We start from the raw sequence: 19530 nt of genomic DNA, 5'->3' as shown, positions 1-19530 counted from the left end.
GGATGCTAGGTTAGGAAGTAGGTCAATCTTGAGCCAATTTGAACAAGAGTCTACTAATACCAAGTAATGACTATTTCATTTGAAAATATCTGTAGCTACTGTTGACAAGATAGTTCATGAATCTGGGTTAACTGAAGTGGTTATTTTTATTGCTGTGGTTTAGCACTATTACGAACAGAACAATAAGAAAGTTCCTTCTCAATATCTTTTGACATAGAAGGCCAAAATACTAGTCCTCTTGCACCTTTTTTGTTGGTAGAATGAGTTCCTGGGTGGTCACAATGCAAGATTTCAATATACTCTTGTTGCAAGTATTTTGGAACAATCACTTTTGGACCTTTCATGATGATACCATCTCCTGTCAAACTTTTGTCTCTGTAAGGAAAAAAACTGCTGTACGTCTCATGGTAGACAAGATTGCTTTGATGGCTAACCTTGACTGATAAAGTGGGTGAACTTCTGGAGAACTGGATCTGAAGCTGTGTGATTTCTAAGCACATCAGGATGTGTGGAAGAAACATTTTTGACTTCCATGACTTTAAATCAGGTTTTGCATTTTCATGCTGTTCAGTGGTTTGTCTGGGTGATCTGAATAAACTATCAGCAAGGTAAAGATGTTTGTCTTTTGTGTAAACAAAACTGAAATTGTACTTTTGCAATTTGAGCATCATGCATTGCAATCTTGCAGGAGCTGCCTACATTGAGTTTTTCAAAATAGTGACTGAAGGTTGTTGGTCAGTTTCTATTTGAATTGGTCAGCCATAAATATAATCATGGGACTTCGACCATGCAAACACAATTGCCAAAAGATCTTTCTCTTTTTGAGCATATTGCATCTCAGTTTGGGTACGAGTTGTAGATGCATAGGCTCTGGTCTACCCTCTTGAAGAATGACTGCATCAAAATCAAACTTTGAAACTATCACAAGATAAAGTGACTGGTTTGTGAATATCATAGTATCTTAAAGTAGGTGGACTGGTAGTTTTCTGTTTCAGGGCATTGAATGCTCTTTGGTATTGTTCTAATCAGGATCAGGTTACATCTTTGCATGTCAGCTCTTTTAGCAGTGCTGAAGGTTCTTTGAAATTCGAATGAAGTTGCCAGAATAGTTGACCATGCCAAGAAAATGCTGCAAGGCTTGGACGTTGTCTGGAGCTGGCATTTCAGGAATTGCAGTTTGCTTATAAGGATCTGGTCATAAACCTGAACTGGTAAACAAATGACCCACATAAGTAACTTCTTTCAGCCTGAATTTACATTTTTGAGGATTTGGCTTAAGATTCACTTCACAAGAACTTTTCAGAACTCCCATGATGTTTCTATCATGCTCAACTTCACCATTGCTTCCTACAAATATGTCATCTACTATTATAGCACAGGGATAGCCAGAAATATTTGTTCCATCACATGTTGAAAGACTTCACTAGCAGAATTTATCCCAAATGACATTATCAAAATGTGTACCTTTCCAATGCATACCAAAAGTGGTTATCAATGAAGACCTGATCAAGCAAAATTTGCCAAAATAAACCTTTTGCATCTAAGACAGAAAAAACAGTGATATTTGGCATGAGGGCAGCAACTTCTTTGATTGTACGCATTGAATGATGAAGTCATTTTAGTGCTTTGTTCAAATGTCTTGGATCAATACATATTCTAATATCATCTGAGCTTTTCTTATTCGCTACCACCATGGAAGTTAGTTCTTCTACTGGACAAATTACTCCTAGGTGCATCATTCTGTCTAGCTCAGCTTTGACTCTCTTCTGCATAGCTACTGGAACATTCCAAGCTGGCCTGATGACTGGGCTTACCTCATGGTCTAACTTCATGGAATATACAACTGGGAGTTTGCATAACATGTCTTAAAAATACTGGCATAGTCAGAAAAAATAGTTTGTGTGAAATTCGAGCTGTTATCATTCATGCTTATATGGTGAACTTCTTTATTAAATGAAAGCAGTCAGATTTTCAAACTGTCCTTGAGACCTAATAATGACTGTACATGTCTCTTGACTGTTCCCAGCAGAGTAACATGAAAGCATTAATGAGCCTTCGGTTTGAATTTCCTTATTACCATAAGCAACAAGCTTTGCACAATTTGCCAAATTAAATTTCTCACCAGCATTAACTCTAGCAAACACACCTGCTGACAAAACATTGCACTTCGAAACAGTATCAACTTTGAGCTCTACAGGTCTCCCAATAATCCAAACAGTACACAATATCTTGTTCTTTGTTCAAAAATCTACTGCATTGACTGCTTTACCCAGCACAGACACACCATCAACATAAAAAGTAGGGTAGCAACTTTCTTATTGATCATCTTGCCTTTTTGAATGTTCTCTTTTAAAAAAACAATGTGTGATTTTAGATTTACAGAGCTTTATGAAATGATTCCACGTTTTACATGTCTGACACTGCTGACAAAAAGCTAAGCCCTTTTCTCATTTGGGCTCATGGCTACCTCCACAATTACAATAGTTGACTATGAGGCTTGTCACAAGTTTTGCTGAGTCACCCCTTTGCTTTACTGAGTGTACCCTGGTTCTTACTGTAGCTGCTCTAGGTTTTACAGGAACCACGGGTTTTGCTAGAGAGGCCCAGGGTGTGGTACTGCTCGTAGTCATGTATCTTTTAACCTCATGCTGCATACTATCAACATTAGCACTGGAAGGCACTGCGAGCATACTTTTCTCATTTGTAAGTATATTTGTGTACTTTTCCATGACCTCATATATCTGACAAATCTCTATGGCATAAGTCAAAGTTAAATCACTTCTTGAAGCAAAACCTTTTTCACTGCATTATCTTTTAAATCCACACACAAGCCTGTCTTTTATCAACTATCTCTAAGATCACAAAATCTGCACGTTTAGCCTTATTTCTCAAGTTGTTTATATATACTGCAAAAGTTTCACAGGCTTTTGATCTTTTATGTTAAATAAGTGTCTTTCCATTGTAATATTAGTTGGGGAGTTGTACATTTCTCTAAATTTGCTGTTTAAGCACTCAGGCTCTTCCCACATTTCAGCCTGTACCACAATATGATGGATCTCCCCCTACCCTGCAAACACAGCAGGTGCATGCACAAATATACACTCTCTTTCAATGGCTCCTGAAACAGGTAGATTAAGCAGAATAAATGCCTTTGTACATGTGTCTTTGTTAGAAAAAGCAGAGTGTATGAAAATATTGTACTCTTGCTCACTCTCCAATTTCTGCAATATTATTATCAAACACAAGTGGACTGGGTTTGTGAAATCCTTCTGCCATGCCAAAAATTACTTTTAAACAAAGTGCAAACTTGGCCTTTGTAATTATATTTAAACATACACACACCAGGCACTTGTAATAATATTCAAATGCACAATAATCTCTTCAAAATGACTGTAGTTTGTGAAAAAAAACTGCACTGTAATACTTCATACACTTGCCAGCACTTTGTACACTTCAGATACTTCAAATAACTTTGGTTAATACAAAAAAGTAGTACATTGTGAAAAAGTATGGTCATTTTCCCTTCTTTATACATTTTATGTGATTTAGAAGTTATTTTAAACATTTTCATAAGTATTTCAAATATTTTATCACTATGTTGCAGTTTCAAACATTTTGTTTTGAATGTTTTGAATGACCTTTTTACATTTGTTATGTAAAAAAACATTTATGTGAGTTTTAGTATCTGGAAATTCGTTTCTGACCCATTTGTGAGTCATTTGAGCTTCGTATGATTCACTCATATATATTCCTCGATTACTGACTGTGCACCTCATGGTTTTGACTTCAGGGCCTATTCTGGCACCATGTTGTTTGTCTTGTGTATTCAAATAAGACAAGCCTTTGGTGTTCGTTTAAGTAGTTTATTACACACAGACACTTCTGGAAGGAGGACTGGAACATTAAACTTAAATGAACTAACTGACTGACTGGTACATACATACATGCTTTCACTCTGGCTGCTCATTCAAAATTGCACTCTTACTTGCACGTGCTCAGTACTTATATCCACGTGCCCATAGACTGGAATGGTTCTTAAAAGTACAACACACACTTTGATCTACACAAATGACCAAGTATTGATGTATACATGTTAGCCAGGTAGTATAATTTAGTGAAACACTGTCAATGTATGTCATATTCTGGTCACAAGGTACTGAAGTTCAAGTTTTATTGTCTGCAAGATCACTTAATGTCAGAGATGTGCATGCTTATATTTTTTGATATATGAGACTTTTATAAAAAGCAGTGTTGACAAAATGTCATTAGTCTATAAATGTTATACAGAAAGAAGAGTTAATATGATTATGTTAAAATATTATATTAATAATACTGAGTCCAGTTTTATCATTGTATGTTTTTTCTGTTATTTTAATATTGACTAGATTTTAAAGATTGTTGTTTGTGTGATATTAAGGTGATTTTGTTAAAAAAGTAGCTTTTTTGTAGTAAAAAAACTGTTTGTATGACAGTCTGAGAAACAGAGGTGTCTGCATCCTTAACCACATGAGATTTCACAGGAGTCTTAACAGAAAAGTATCTAACTACTCTTTTTTTTGAGCTATCAGATCTTGTAATGAAAGAAGAATCATTTACATTTCTATTGAAGAAACCAACACTGATAACTGTATTATTTTAAAAGGTGCATGACAATCCTAAAAAGTTGCTAACACATGGATAATAAGTCCATGTTCTGGCAGCAAAGCACTAACCACTTCTTCCATTGAGATGGAAAATGAATACTTAACTACTTTTTCATGTTTTCTCTTTTAAATAAGATGCACATTCAGCCTTAATATCCAGGTGACATTGTTGACCTTTTTTGGACGTCTATATTTATCTTTCAAGCAAAATTTGAAGAACATTAGGGTAGAGTTAAAATATCTGATGCAATTAAAGTTGTAAAACATGAGGATACCTGAGCAACACTGGCCTTCAGTTTCATTCAACCTATGATCTTGAAGCCAAATTTAATAATATAGCCATGGAGTTACACCTTATTCTCACTTCATACTTTAAATAGCACTTTATTCTAAAATATATCTTCCTTTGCATTCTTAAAATTAAATCAAAACTGTGCAATTTCTAGCTTTTATTTTAGTTGCTATTTTCTATATCAGATTAAATTATAATGGAAAACACGGTTGCATTTTATTTAAACTGTTACAAAATCATACATTTTCATTTGTGACTGTAATGTATTCTTCCTAACCCAATGCAGCCTAGTTGGATATCTTTGTCATAAACCTCTTCCTTATTCTGTGTTCATTTCTGTTTTTAATGACAGTCTTAAATAAATAACTTAAATTCAGTGCTTCTTTCAATTATCCTGAGTCAATGTGCACACAAATATGCCTGGCGTATTGTCATAAGGCAATAAATTTATCAAAATCCTAACCATGTTTCTACTTTAACTTTCTTATTTATATCTACCTTTCTATGTTTTATTCTTCTTCACACCTTTCTACACAAAAGACTAGATGCAATGCACATTTGCATACATTTGTTTACATTTTTTGTTTAATTTCATTGATTTGTATAAATGCAAAGTTACCACGTTTTCCTATCTAGGTCCCATCAGAGAAACAAAGCTTAATACTAATGACATAAATTGATAACCTTCTTATTTGCATTATGTGTTTAAAACTTCTTTCTGTCTGGTTAATTATCATGCCATTTCATGCCATGGTCCTGTTTCTGATGAGTATATAGTCAAATCCATTTATTAAAATAACTAATAAGGAAATGGTTTTTCATAATGTATATGTTGTATTATTTAAAACTCACATACCTAAAATAATTTACTGTTCACCAGAGTCTGAAGATACTGCTGCATGACTTATTAAAGTTAGCATGCCCTTTCATACCTATACATTGACAATAGCAAAAAGAAACGTCCACATCTTTTCTTTCTTTATAAGGAAAGCAACTGGGTCTTTTCTTCACTTTCATCATAAAAAAAGCATTATAGGTTAAGCTGGCTTAATAGTTTTAGATGTAGTAGTATAACCTGACTAGTAGGTCATTAATAATGCAAACTCTGAATATCACAGAAACATTTTTATCATCAATATACAAATACAGCATTACTTATCCATACTCTTTTACTTCCTCATAATGAGTAGGAGTTGAATCCAATGCTTAAATATTATCTGAGTCAAACACCCATTTTTCTGCCTTGATCTGGTGAGCTCAAGTCCTGTTTCACATATCTTACTATTACATACTTTAATGCTTATGCCAATATCCTTTGTCAATTTTATATTTATATAATCCTCCTCGTTCATTCTCTACATCAATGTACTCTTAATCCAAAATATAAACAGTATAATAATGCAATTTACTATTTTTTCAAAAACTGTGTAACATTGCTGTAACATTACTTAAATCCATATAACATTCCATCTTATTACATTCTTAAAAGGCATTCCTCTTTTAATCATGGAAATTTTCAAAAATTTAAAAGGATTACAATTCAAACACGTAAGAACTCTATTTGTAAAACAAAAAATATATATGTGATCAGGCACTATTAATCCAGTTAGCAAATGGCAATACTACATGCTTTCAGCTCTGATTTTCCATATGATATTAAAGAAATAGTAATTTTGGAACTCGCACCTAAAATAACATAAGATGAAAATAGCATTCCTATGGACTACAAAGTCTACAATTTAAAGTACAGCCTTAGATGTTAACAGTCACATCTAAGCCACTGGGACCCAAAACATGAAAGCCCTTCATGTATAATAGAAGAGCTACATAAGCTCAACAGCGTTAAAAGTTCTGAGGTTTTCCACTCTGAAGCAGTCCCAATTCTTAATACTATTGTCAGAAAGTGCAACTGCAGTTCATTCTTGTTAAATACTCAAAAACGTATGCAAGCATGGTCAGCGAGTTAACTTCAGAAGACTGAATCCCAAAAGAAGGAAACTTCAAAATAATGAACACATTTTTAATGCATGGGGCAACCCCTGCACCTCTCATACCATCTGCTAACTATTTATACCAACTCCAAGACTGCACAACAGTGGAAAAGGGGAAAATTCCATCATTCAGTATTTTGAATTTTCAGTCATTTGGTTTTTCAGTCTTCTGAAATAAACCCTGGTCAGTATATTGTACTCTCCATAAGTGTTATCCCTATCCAGCACTGATGATTTCATTAAGTGCTTTAAATACTTACTCTACCAAGGGACATGACTTGAATTTGTGTTAAAGATTAGGACATTCAGAAGAACAGATGCTACAGTGTACCTTTTCTATAAATGTTCTTTCCATAATACACTTAGCTAGCCAGAAACATCCCAAATAAAATAAAATCAAATGGTCTAAATTTAAATATATATCCTAAGGAGACTGAGCACTTCTACATATTGACAAATGTATCTCTGTGCTAAATGTTCATCAAAATTATTAATATCTTGCAATGAAAATGTTATTATAATCCTTTTGCATTCCCTCTACAGAATATACTACTGTGATATATAAAATTGCCTGCTCTTTGATAACATTTTCTCTATCTCCATGCACAAGTACTCCCATTGGACTACAAGTTCTTCTAGTCTGTTTTTAAGAATGGCATCTCTCATTTGTATGTCATGCCAGTGGCCTCCTAGACAGGGATAATTAATCTCTCAACTGCTCTAAATAAGTTATTTCTAGTTCTACACTAACCTCTGTAGCCAAGATGATTAAGGTCTAGGTATATCAATCCTCCCATGCTCTCCAATACACTCCCCTCCCCTTGACAATAGTGGATGTCCCCACATCAGACTGCCAAGGCTTCATAGGTGGTTTTGCCCAGTATTTGTAGCTTCTTCAGTAAGAGTTGAGTGTTGGCAATGGTATGAAACTGACATAAAAGCTGATAAAATGGACAATATTTTGACCATATGACAAAATTTTATTGCCCCTCCATGAAACAGTATGCAAGCCTGAGTAGACGTGATGTTATTTACCTGGATACAGAAGTTGTGTTTTCATTAAACATACCATAGAAAACTAAATTCAATGTATTCACTATATTCAACTGTTGTAGCCTGCACACTAAAGTATGATAGCCTTTTCTGATCGCTTGTAGTCATTTAAAGCTGTTTTAAGTGTACTTTTTACTGTTTTTGCCTTATCTTTTCAAAAAACAAACAAAAAAAATGTCTTGTTTCCTGCCTTTCTAAGCTAGTATAGTCCAGTTTTCAGGCTAGTGCTGAATTCAGGGCTGTGTTACAAGTTTCTGAGTTGCCCATACCTTACTTGGATAGAGGGAAGTTTCTCTGTTCACCTGTGAGAGAGAGGGGAACTTTGAGCAGCCATCTGTCCCTGGAGGAGTGGTTCCAGCCCAGAAGTTAGTAGTTTAAAAACCGTGTTTGCACGGTTTTGTGTGCCGGGCAGCACCGGTTAGCTAGGGTTAAATTATTCCCAGCTCCACTAAGTCTCCTCTTTAGTTTTTCACTTAAAACTAGTCTAACTCTCAACCTAAGCAAGCAAAAAGCATCCTACAGTCCAGCAGTTGCTCAGACCTAATAGCAAGCACTAATATACCCCAACACTTGACTGCTTGCAGCGACTAAGCAGCTCACCCTACTATTCAGGCATGACCAAAGGGCAACTTCAGGTGTACTCTCCAGTCCAGCTGGTGAATCTGGGTATCCTGAGGCAATCTTACAACTGCCTCATGTACACAGACAGCCCTCTCTTCCTACCACAAAACACTAACATATGCGAGAGATGTAATTATACAGTCAAAGTGGAGGCTAAGGTCTCTCCACCCAAGACTGGAACAGACAGTCATGAGGAGAAGGTTAACACTTGCACCACACCTCCAGCCTCACATAGACCTACTAAGCCAGCACTGGCAAAAAATACATGAAATCATACTCGGAGGCACTAAATAAAAACCTGACAATCATATTGCCAAAGTAGCTAAGAAATCCTTCTATGTGGCCCATCTAATTACTAAGGGGTTCGCATCTAGAAATAAAGAGGTTATAGTGCCCCTCTATGCGTTACTTATCAGAACCATCATAGAGTACAATGCCCCATTTGGAATGTACCTCACAAGACACTTCCAACAGCTGGAAAGACCAAAAAAGCACCTCAGCAAGAGGATTACTGGCCTCAAACATATGTCCTATGCAGCCCGACTGAAAAAACTCTGGCTGTACTCAGTGGCAAATCGCTTACTCAGAGGTGATCTCTGCTTGACTTACAAAGCCATGTCCAACTCAGAATTGGTGGACATGCTCCACCTAAAGAAATCCAAGTCATTGCGAGCCACCTGCTCTAGTGAGCTAAACCTCGCCACAACAATAAATATAACATGCTTTAGGGATAGATTCCTGTCACAGAGACTCCCCATGCTTTGGAACAAAATTCCTAACTACATTAGGCAGAGCCCCTCACTAACACTCTTCAAGAGAAGCCTTGACGAGTGGATGGGTAACAGAAAATACACCCCTGGGATCACTTCATTGGCTCTGCTTGACAGAGGCTCAGTTAATTATTCAATGGGGTGGTGAAAGCCAACACACTCTGGCTAGGCTTATAAATGCCCTCAGGCAGATAGCCTAGTACCTACTTATGAACCTATGAACATATGGAAAAATTAGAACTGTACACCAAAGCAACAAAACACCACTAAATCTGGAACCAGGATGTTGAATATTGCACGTTTTCATACCTCTTTCATCTCTGCACTAAATAAGGAAACTTATGAAATGAAAATAATACATGAAAGTTTTGCAGCATTTAACATTCTCTTCCCAAGTGTGTATTTATTGCTTAATTTGTGTGTTCATGCAAACCAATCTTTCTCAGAACTATTTATGTACTAGAAGCAATTAAATTGTGGCTCTCACTTTCTGAAGCACCATTCTTTTAGTATTAATTTGATTTTCAGTTATACTCCTGAAGTTGTAAGGGCAAGTGATTTTGACAAACATGCATGAAGATTGCACTTTGGTTTAATTTATTTAATTTTTCTTACTGTATACTCAGTTTTCTCTGTGTTTTTTTTCAATAACCACACCCACAAAGTGAACCTGGGAATTATTTATATGCAACTACAAAACAGTTTGAGTAAACAAAAACACTTTTTTTAGAAGTCCAGCCTTTTAGCTATATTGTGCTTTAAACCTCAATGTACATCATTAGAAGAGAAGCATCTTACAAACATCATCATATATTTTAGTTAGCAATTTAATGTGCTCCACATGTAAGATCTAGTCTATTTTTATTCTTATCCCACCTGATTGCCCTAGAACAAATATATGGAAATATCTAAACTTCTTAATATTGACAACTAAAAATATCTAAACACTAAAGAATAGCAATACCTGACCACATTCAAAATCAATGATTTTGCTGGGAGGCAAGCCCCTGCTGCAGTCTACACCCTGCACTACTTTTTAATTACATATACCAAATCCAAGGTAACACAACAGTATTTAGAAGTTTTTAGCTGTAATATAAAGGAGTTTAAGATATATTTTCTGTCGATATTCAGGCTGTCACTACACCATATAGATTTTATATATATATATATATATATATATATATATATATATATATATATATATATATACATACACACACACACACACACACACACACACAGACACACACACACACACACACACACACACACACACACACACACACACACACACACACACACACGTGTGCATGTGCATATGTATAAGCATAGTTTTATATCTATAGCTAGACAGATAGGTGTGCATATATTCAGAGAGAGAGAGAGGGAGCTGCTACCCATTAACTGCACAGATAAAGAAGATGTTTTCTCTTTGTGTAATACACTAGCCCAGGGCCAGTGTCATTCCATGATAGGTCAGAGAATGTTATTGGCTAATGTCAAGTTTTGTAAATGCTAAGCAGACCTTGTCAGTTCTAGCACTTTATGTGGTGCAAGGCTTTAGCTAGGGCAGGGCTAAAGGACAACTGCCACAGGTGCAAAAACTTCAAGGGTGCGATTTGCAGGTACCAAAGGCGGTGAAGTGCATTTCAACATTGTTTTATGAAGCTGTAAGGATAATTTAGCTTATTTAATGAATGCATATACTGAAGTCCTTAAGTTCCAAGAGTGTAGTGACTTAAAATTAGCAATCATCTCGTTAAATGTGTAGCAAGACAAACAGCTAAATAAAATTTCAGATTTAAAGGTTTTCAACATTGCAACAACCTATTTTGCTCCTTTGTGCAACTGCGCAAGGTAGCATATGATGAAGCTATGGTGCTGATACAGTGACTAAACTTATATGTAAGGATTTCCTTTAAGGAAAGAGCCGTCACTTGGGGATCTTCTGCTTTGGTGAGAACTATCTAGAGCTGTATTTTATTTGTGAATTGTATGTTGACAATAAAGTTCTACTACTGAGATACTATGTTATACAGATCATGGGTAAGCTCTCTGTTGACTTTACACAGTTTTAATAAAAATAGTACCACTTTTTAAGTTTGGTTTAGTGAAAAAATAATGCCTTTGGGGATATAAAACTGATTCTTCAAATTTCTTTTTTTTTTCTTTTGTCTGATTCAGAAATAAGTGAGCCTACAAGCTCAACCCTATTTCAAGGTTAGTATATACTTCAAGTTTGTTAGCTTTTAGTTAATTATATGTTTCTTCATTTAGAAAAGCATGAAAAATGGAACCATTTTATTCTGCAAGTGATGTAGACCTTAACATTCAAATTTCTTGGTGTACTGTATTTTAATTAATTGCATTTTCAATATAATTTTTCTCTGTTATTTGAGTGACATAATTCAATGCTTGCAGTGCATGTATGCATGCGAAGATTCTCCGATTTATACTTGCAAATAATACATTTTGAAGTAAGCATACTTAGCTTGCATGTGTTTAATATTTCTTAGTTAAGAATATGATATTTAAATATTATGCTATGAAGTTTAGTGTTTAATTACAGAAGTGGTAAAGTGGGAGGACCCATTTGCACAGTATGATATGTCTATTTAAATTCATATAGGAAACTGTTTGTATATCCCAAGTTATGCTAATTAGTGAGGAATCTACATTATGTATTAGCTGAATTTATTTTCATTTCCTGGTTATATACTTTCACTTCTTTATATTATTCACCAGTTCAAACTCTTATGTTATTTCAAGAGAGTTCTTATAGTAGATACATTACATCTAGATATAAAATGTCTGGGGCATTTGTCACCTGTGTCTCAAACATTCATTGTCTTCGTGTAGGTCTTGTTTTTGTTCAAGATCTCATTCAGTTCCCGTCTGTATAACAAATACATTCCCTCATAGATAATAATGTTCTTTTCCTGCTGCTGGCTAGAACTACTTGAAATAGCAATTGAAGGTCCTTCTTGGTTATGATAAATCCTAGTTATCAGATATATACATGTACATATGTTCTTCCTTTTTCTATTACTAATCAGTGAATAAATGCTCCTAGGGTAAGTCATGTAGTACAAAATTATATAAATGAGATCTATAATGATCTAAAGAGAAATAACACACAGTGATTACTATGATAAAAAAGTTAAATTTTATACCATGTTATACAGATAAGTAAACAGCATCTTAATGAATGCTCTCGAGGAGTCACTTAGTGGAAAAATTATATAATGATTATCTATAATGATCTAAATAGAAATATTGCAATATGTGAACTGTGCTAAACAGTTGTATTATGCACCATGTCCTACAGCTATGTATGATGTAACCTTGAGCACAAAGAGCAAACTCTTGTAAAATGTTACATTATACAGCATGTCCTACAGGTACGTATAATAAAACCCTGTGCACAAAGTGGCAACTGTGGTAAAAGCCAAAAAGAACAGGAGGAACTGTTGTCCAACAATAACAAGTACCAAGAAAAGGACAATAGAAAGAAGCACTGCACCACTTGTAGCTGTAAAATTAGACTCCTGGATTTATTATTTTAACACAATTCAGTAAAAAACAAGCAGCGTTTTCGTCCAAGTATTCCTCAGACTTCATCAGACAATCAACATGTTAAATCAATTAACTATATATATATATATATATATATATATATATATATATATATATACATACACACATGTAATTGATCCAATTAATTAATAAAAACAAATACTCGTGTTTAAAAGGGAAATGACCCAGGATGTTTGATGAACACAAAAATATAAAAATAAAATACGTGTGATGCTACAAAACTCAAATACTATAATAAAAACCCTAAATACTATTTTCTTGTACATAGATAAACTCATTGAAATTATTTTTTATGTTTTATTATGTTTTTTACTGAATTGCTTTAAAATAATAAATCCAGGAGTCTGATTTTACAGCTACGAGTGTTGCAGTGCTTTTTTCTATTATCCTTTTCTTGGTGACTGTGGTAAAAGGTTACATTATATAACAAATTGAACAGGTGAGTATGTTGAAACCCTGCACACAAAGTGACAACATTATTAAAATGGTGTACACAACAGCATGTCCTACAGGTAAGGTAGAGGTAACCCTGCACACAAAGTGACAACATTATTAAAATGGTGTACACAACAGCATGTCCTACAGGTAAGGTGGAGGTAACCCTGCACACAAAGTGACAACATTATTAAAATGGTGTACACAACAGCATATCCTACAGGTAAGGTGGAGGTAACCCTGAGCACAAAGTGACGACATTATTAAAATGGTGTACACAACAGCATGTCCTACAGGTAAGGTGGAGGTAACCCTGAGCACAAAGTGACAACATTATTAAAATGGTGTACACAACAGCATGTCCTACAGGTAAGGTGGAGGTAACCCTGAGCACAAAGTGACAACATTATTAAAATGGTGTACACAACAGCATGTCCTACAAGTAAGGTGGAGGTAACCCTGAGCACAAAGTGACAACATTATTAAAATGGTGTACACAACAGCATGTCCTACAGGTAAGGTGGAGGTAACCCTGCACACAAAGTGACAACATTATTAAAATGGTGTACACAACAGCATGTCCTACAAGTAAGGTGGAGGTAACCCTGAACACAGAGTGACAACAGTGGTAAAAAGGTACATTATACATAATGTTCTATAGATATGTATAATGTAATCCTGAACACAAATTGTCAACAGTGATAAAAAAGGTGCATTATACAGTGTGTTTTACAGGTAAGTATAATGTAACCCTGTGATTAGCAGTTATTATGAGAGGTGTTAGAGAACAAGACAGCATAAGCAAGAGGATATAATGCCTGTCATGGTATATGAACTATGTACAGCACTACAGTGATCAGTTTCTGTCGTCACACTGTGGCAAAGTACAACTTTTTATTAGAGAAATGAAAAAAATGCAATCCCTTATGAGGCTGCAAATGATAAAACAAATGAGCCAAAATGTTGAATACATATCTTTGTATTTCATGGGGGGGAACAGTTTCAACTGCAAACATTTTTTTGTAGGGGTGGACAAGCTCCCATTCACTGCCCTTGTTGCGGATAAGTCCTTCACACCACCCAAACATCCGTGCTAACAGAAATCAAAGAGGGATAAATCTCCCTAAAGGAAGAAGGAATTTCAGCAGAAGCACACTCAGAAATTACAGTGACAGTGATTTCTTGTGGGAAACAGTGATTGGTGATCTGTTCTTTTAGCATGCTGAGATTCAGCCTATTAATGCTTGACCAGTTTAATTTCAACCACCTGTAGTATCAATATATAGTACTGTTAAGGGAACTGGAAAGAAAGAAATGTAATTTAGCACACTGTATAGGCAGATCACTTCATAAAGCATTATGTAATATCACCCTTGAAAAGCAGTCAGTTTATTTTCAAATGTCAACAGGCGACAAAGAGAGCATACAACAAATCAAAGCCTTAGTCAAAAACATTAAACAAATTTTTTGCCAGAACCATTGCATTAAAATGGTTCATTGTTTGTTATGTTATTTATGTCCCGTCAACTCAAGTTCGAGTCTTGGTGACTTGAAAGACTAAAGAATTAAAAAGAATTTGGTTTTGTGCTAGTCTGATGAGATCCTCCAATGTCTGACCTGTCATTGTTATCATCGTATCGATCCATCTCATTGGTGGTCTTTCTCAGTACTTTGTCCACTCAATCTTTCCAATCTTCGATCTATGTGATCAAAGTATGACAAACGCAGTTTCATCATTTGTGTTTTGAGCTGCATTTCCAGTCTAATTTCCTCTATGATCAACTTCTTTGCTCATCTGACTGTCCATGGCACACACAGGATTCTGTCCAGCACCACATTTCAAATGAGTCATTCTTCCTTCAGTCTTTTTTCTGGATCATCCAGCTTTTGCAACCATAGTTGACAACAGAGAATATGGCAGTCTGAACTAGTATCATCTTTGTCCACAGTCTGATGCCCTTACTTTTGAATATTTTATTTAGAGACTTCATAGCCACCTTGCCCAGCACCAAATTATGTAATATTTATTGAGTGCTAGTCGAATCAATGGTTGCAAGGGCACCCAAAAGGTTCATGCTTGAAGCCATCTCAATTTCTTCTCCATGGAGCTTGCATTTATTGATGTTATCAGTTGACATAATCTTGGGTTTATTCCTGTTCAGTTCTAGTCCCATCCTTTGAGTTTCTTCTCTGACTTTCCTCAGTAGATGTTCCATATCTTCCTTTGTTTTAGTCAGCAGTGTTCTGTCATCAGCATACCTCAGATTGTTTATCAGCCATCCACCTACATGTATTCCAGTGTTATCCTCCTCCTGAATAGCCTTTTGGAATATGGCTTTGGCATACAGATTGAACAAATATGGTGACAAGATGCAGCAGTGTCGTACACCTTTTCAAACCGAAAACCAACTTGTGTTTTCATATTCCATTCGAATTGTAGCCTCTTGGACATCATAAAGATTTGTTATTAACTGTATGACATGTTTTGGTATTTCCATTTACAACAGAGTTGTCCATAATTTTTCATGACTGACACAGTGGAAGGCCTTACTGTAGTCGATAAAGCAAAAATTACTAGGTTTCTGGTATTCCTTAGTCTTAGTATCCCCAGGATGTCAACAATGATATATCTTGTAAGTGCCACTGGATTATCTTTAGCAAGATTTTGCTATCATGAAAAGTAATGTGATTGTCCTGTAGTTGCCGCATTCCCTGACATCTCCTTTCTTATAAATCAGTACAGAAATAGATCTTTTCCAGTGTATTGGCCACTTGCTTTCTTTTCAGTCTCATTGGCACAATTTGGTCAACCTAGCAATGGCTCAATCAGATACCTTGAGTTCAGATGGTATTTCTTTCTACTTCAGTAGCTTTGTTGTTTGACAGGGCATCAATTACTGCAAAAACTTCTTATTTCAAAATCTATGGCTCTTCTTCTGTTAGGTCTTCATCTTTATAATCCTTGACAACTTCATTTGAATAGAGATTCTCAGCATAACTCCTCCATCATTCTTTAATTCTCTCAGGCTCATTCAGCATCTTTCCTTCAGCATCTTAGAGCATTTCCATTCTTGGCTGAAATTTCAGTCCTTTTAATTTATTAGAAAGCTAGTCTAGCTTTCCCACATACATGTTTAGATTTGACATGCTGGCACATTGTGCTGAAATATTGTTTTTTGCTCCTTCTGATGTCTCATCGAAATAGCTGACTCAAACATATCATCTTTTTTCTATTGATGGATATTTTGGCTTTTCTTCTTTCTTATGCTTGTTAGCTTCTTCAGATATCCAGGGTTTCTTCTTTTTCCTGACTCACTTTGAAAGTGTTCTCTTCGCTTCCTTTGTGATTGTTGTCTTTACGTCAAACCAAAGCTCTTTGGGATTTTATCTTCCACGTTTAATACTCAAATTGGTTTGGTAGGTTTTCCGCAGTATTTCTCAGGTATGTTATCTAAATCATAACCTGCCATGGCTGTCTGATTAACTCTTCTCTTTCATAAGTTCACTTTGATTTTGTAAACCAGAAGTTCATGATCGGTGCTGCCATCTGATCTTGGTCTTGTTCTAGTTTTCATGACTGCTGATTTCCATCTTTGATTAACACATATATAATCTATTTGATTTTGGTAAAACCTGTTTGGTCATGTCCACATGTAAAGTTGACACTTATGATGCTGGAATAATTTATTCATGATTGTCATACTGTTGGCCATGCAGAATTTGATGAATCTGCTACCTGCCTTGTTTCTGTCTCCAACACCATACTTTCCAACTACTGAACCTTTGTTTCCTTTTCCTAACTTTGTGTTCAGGTCTCCTGTGATTATTATTAAATCTTGTTTGGATATCAATTCTATATCGTTTTGCAGCTGATCATGGAAAGCTTTGATTTCATTGTCTTTGGCATCACTCATCGGGGCCTAGACTTGCCTGATAGTTATGTTAATTGGTGATTCTTGAAAGTGAATCGAGATCAGTCTGTCGGTGATGGCATTATATTTCAGCACTGTCTTTGAGAGTCTCTTGTTCATGATGACCACAACTCTATTCTTTCTCTGTGTTTCATGACCACTATAGCAAACCCAGTGCTCATCCGATTGGAAATGTTCTTGTCCAGTCCACTTTAGTTCACTTACACCAAGTATATCCAGGTTGGTTTTGTACATTTCAGATTTAACAATGTCTTGTTTTCCTTGATCCATGCTTCTCATGTTCCAAGTTTTGAGTTTAATCATGTCTTTGTACCTCCTGATCTTTTCTTTCAGTCTAGCAACTTCAGCATCGGGATAACCATGTGTTTTTTATCCATCAGCATCACAAACACCAGACGTACTTGAATCAACCTGTTGCTTTTCCCTGGGAGAATGGTGAGTGCCTTCTGACCTAGGGGACCATCTTCCAGCACTATATCAAATTTCTTTTTGTTCACTATCCGTCAAGATTACTTGGCAAAATACAGAAGTAGATTGCCTGGCTTTCTTCTGTGCAGTGTAGATTTGATGTCCTTGCTGTCGTTACATTGAACGTGATCATTGACCTCCAATACTGTCCATCCACTGCTCCCAAGATGGGTGGAAACCTCGTTTCATAGCTTATGTACTGCTTAAAACTGCCACAGTTAACATTTACATAATGCATCAGAAAGATGATGCATTGTCTGTAGGAGTTCCACCGAGATCTGTCTTTAGCATTTTCCTTTTTTCAATCTGCATTAATGACTTACCATGCCATTATCTAATTTAAAGTGTGCACTATGATTTCAACATAGCAATCAGATCACACTCTTCATTACACTTTCTAAAAGAAACATACAGCTAGATTTCAATAATGTTTGGAACTGGACTAAACTTATTAATTGTAAAAGAAAAGGAAAACTGATATTTGGATGTCTTCAAAAACTCAAAATAAATCCATCTTAACCATTATAAACACAGTAGGTGCCCTAGAAATTGTGGCATAAAAAGATACCTTGGCATCACTTTTTGCCATGTACTAACTTTTTCTCCTCACTTAGATTGTATCACAGGTTTTGTTGTTAAACCAAAAAGAATTATGTACAAATACTTTAGTCAGTTTTATATGGAAGTAAAGAAGAGGTCTACTACAAGTCCTCTTCAGTTAGTAGGTTGTAATGCATTTGTTTGGAAAAGCAAGTGCTTTAACTTCCACTTGCCTTTTCTGCTGTAAATATTTAGGCCTTCCAACAGCTGATCCTATAATAGTGTATAACCCTAATGGTATCCCTAAAACTCTTACCCAGTTCCTAACCTGGGTTCTCATTCCCCTACCCTAAAGCTCCAATCCTCTTCTTCAGCCCTAAAGTCCCCAGTCGCTGCCTAATCCTAAAACTGCAACACCCCTCATCATTCTTAAATTCCAAGGTTGCTCCCTAACCCTTAACCTCCCTTCTTGCCCCTAAATCTAAAACTTCCTTAACCATAAAATGCACTTCCCACTTCCTAACTCTAATCCCCCCACTCCCTAAGAATAAATCCTTTTCTGATTGCTGCCGTAATCAACCATCCCACAATTATCTACTCCTGAAAATCATGTTCTATCTCAAGTGGGAGGTATGCAGCCAAAATAATGTAAGCAAAAACACAAAAATACCTTTAACTGAAAAGTAACAAGAGCACAATAAATAAAGTAACAAAGGCACCATTTTGGGGGGAGGGGGAGGAGAATTGAAGAGGCAATTAGACATAGACTTTCTGAAAGGAAAGCGTTCAAAATGATTCAGGAAGACAACGTAACCTCCACCTACATAAACTAGAAAACATACTGAGAGGAAAAGTTCTACAGCACATAACTGGACGTGGGAAAGTACTTTGTGGCCTAGGAAAGTTTTGTTTTGCCATCTATAGGCAACATGCATGGCTACACTCCTCACCTGCTGTTTTTCAATATTTAAAAATAATGGAACTAGTGGCATGGGAACTGACCACCATTGTTAATGGCTATTAAATTGCATAGAACAACTGGCATTAATGGTATACAATAAATGTGCACTGTTGCCTTTGGTAATATCCAACTCAAGCAAAAGAGACATTGTCTTCAGGGTATGTAATAAATATGCACTGTTTCCTTTGGTAATACCCTAGTCAAGCAGCACCCAGATAAGCTTA

At 35.7% G+C, this 19530-nt stretch overlaps 1 protein-coding gene across 4 annotated transcripts in view; it reads left to right on the top strand.

The window, feature by feature from the left end:
• Nucleotides 1-19530, top strand: part of LOC122813969 (neurotrimin-like) — a 2345907-nt gene that overhangs the window by 2254588 nt on the left and 71789 nt on the right. For 3 of the 4 annotated variants that reach the window (XM_044086523.1, XM_044086524.1, XR_006366750.1), the window contains one exon: nucleotides 11558-11593. The exons of the other annotated variant lie outside the window; for it this stretch is intronic. In XM_044086523.1, coding sequence (XP_043942458.1) covers nucleotides 11558-11593 — 36 coding nt within the window. The remainder of the gene's footprint in view (nucleotides 1-11557; nucleotides 11594-19530) is intronic. 4 annotated transcript variants of the gene reach the window in all.

This window comes from Protopterus annectens, chromosome 10.part0, assembly GCF_019279795.1.
Source record: "Protopterus annectens isolate FY-2018-M chromosome 10.part0, PAN1.0, whole genome shotgun sequence".
Classification (NCBI taxonomy): Eukaryota; Metazoa; Chordata; order Ceratodontiformes; family Protopteridae; genus Protopterus; species Protopterus annectens.
The sequence above is the reverse complement of the archived record's forward strand: the minus strand, read 5'-3'. Positions and strand labels throughout refer to the sequence as shown.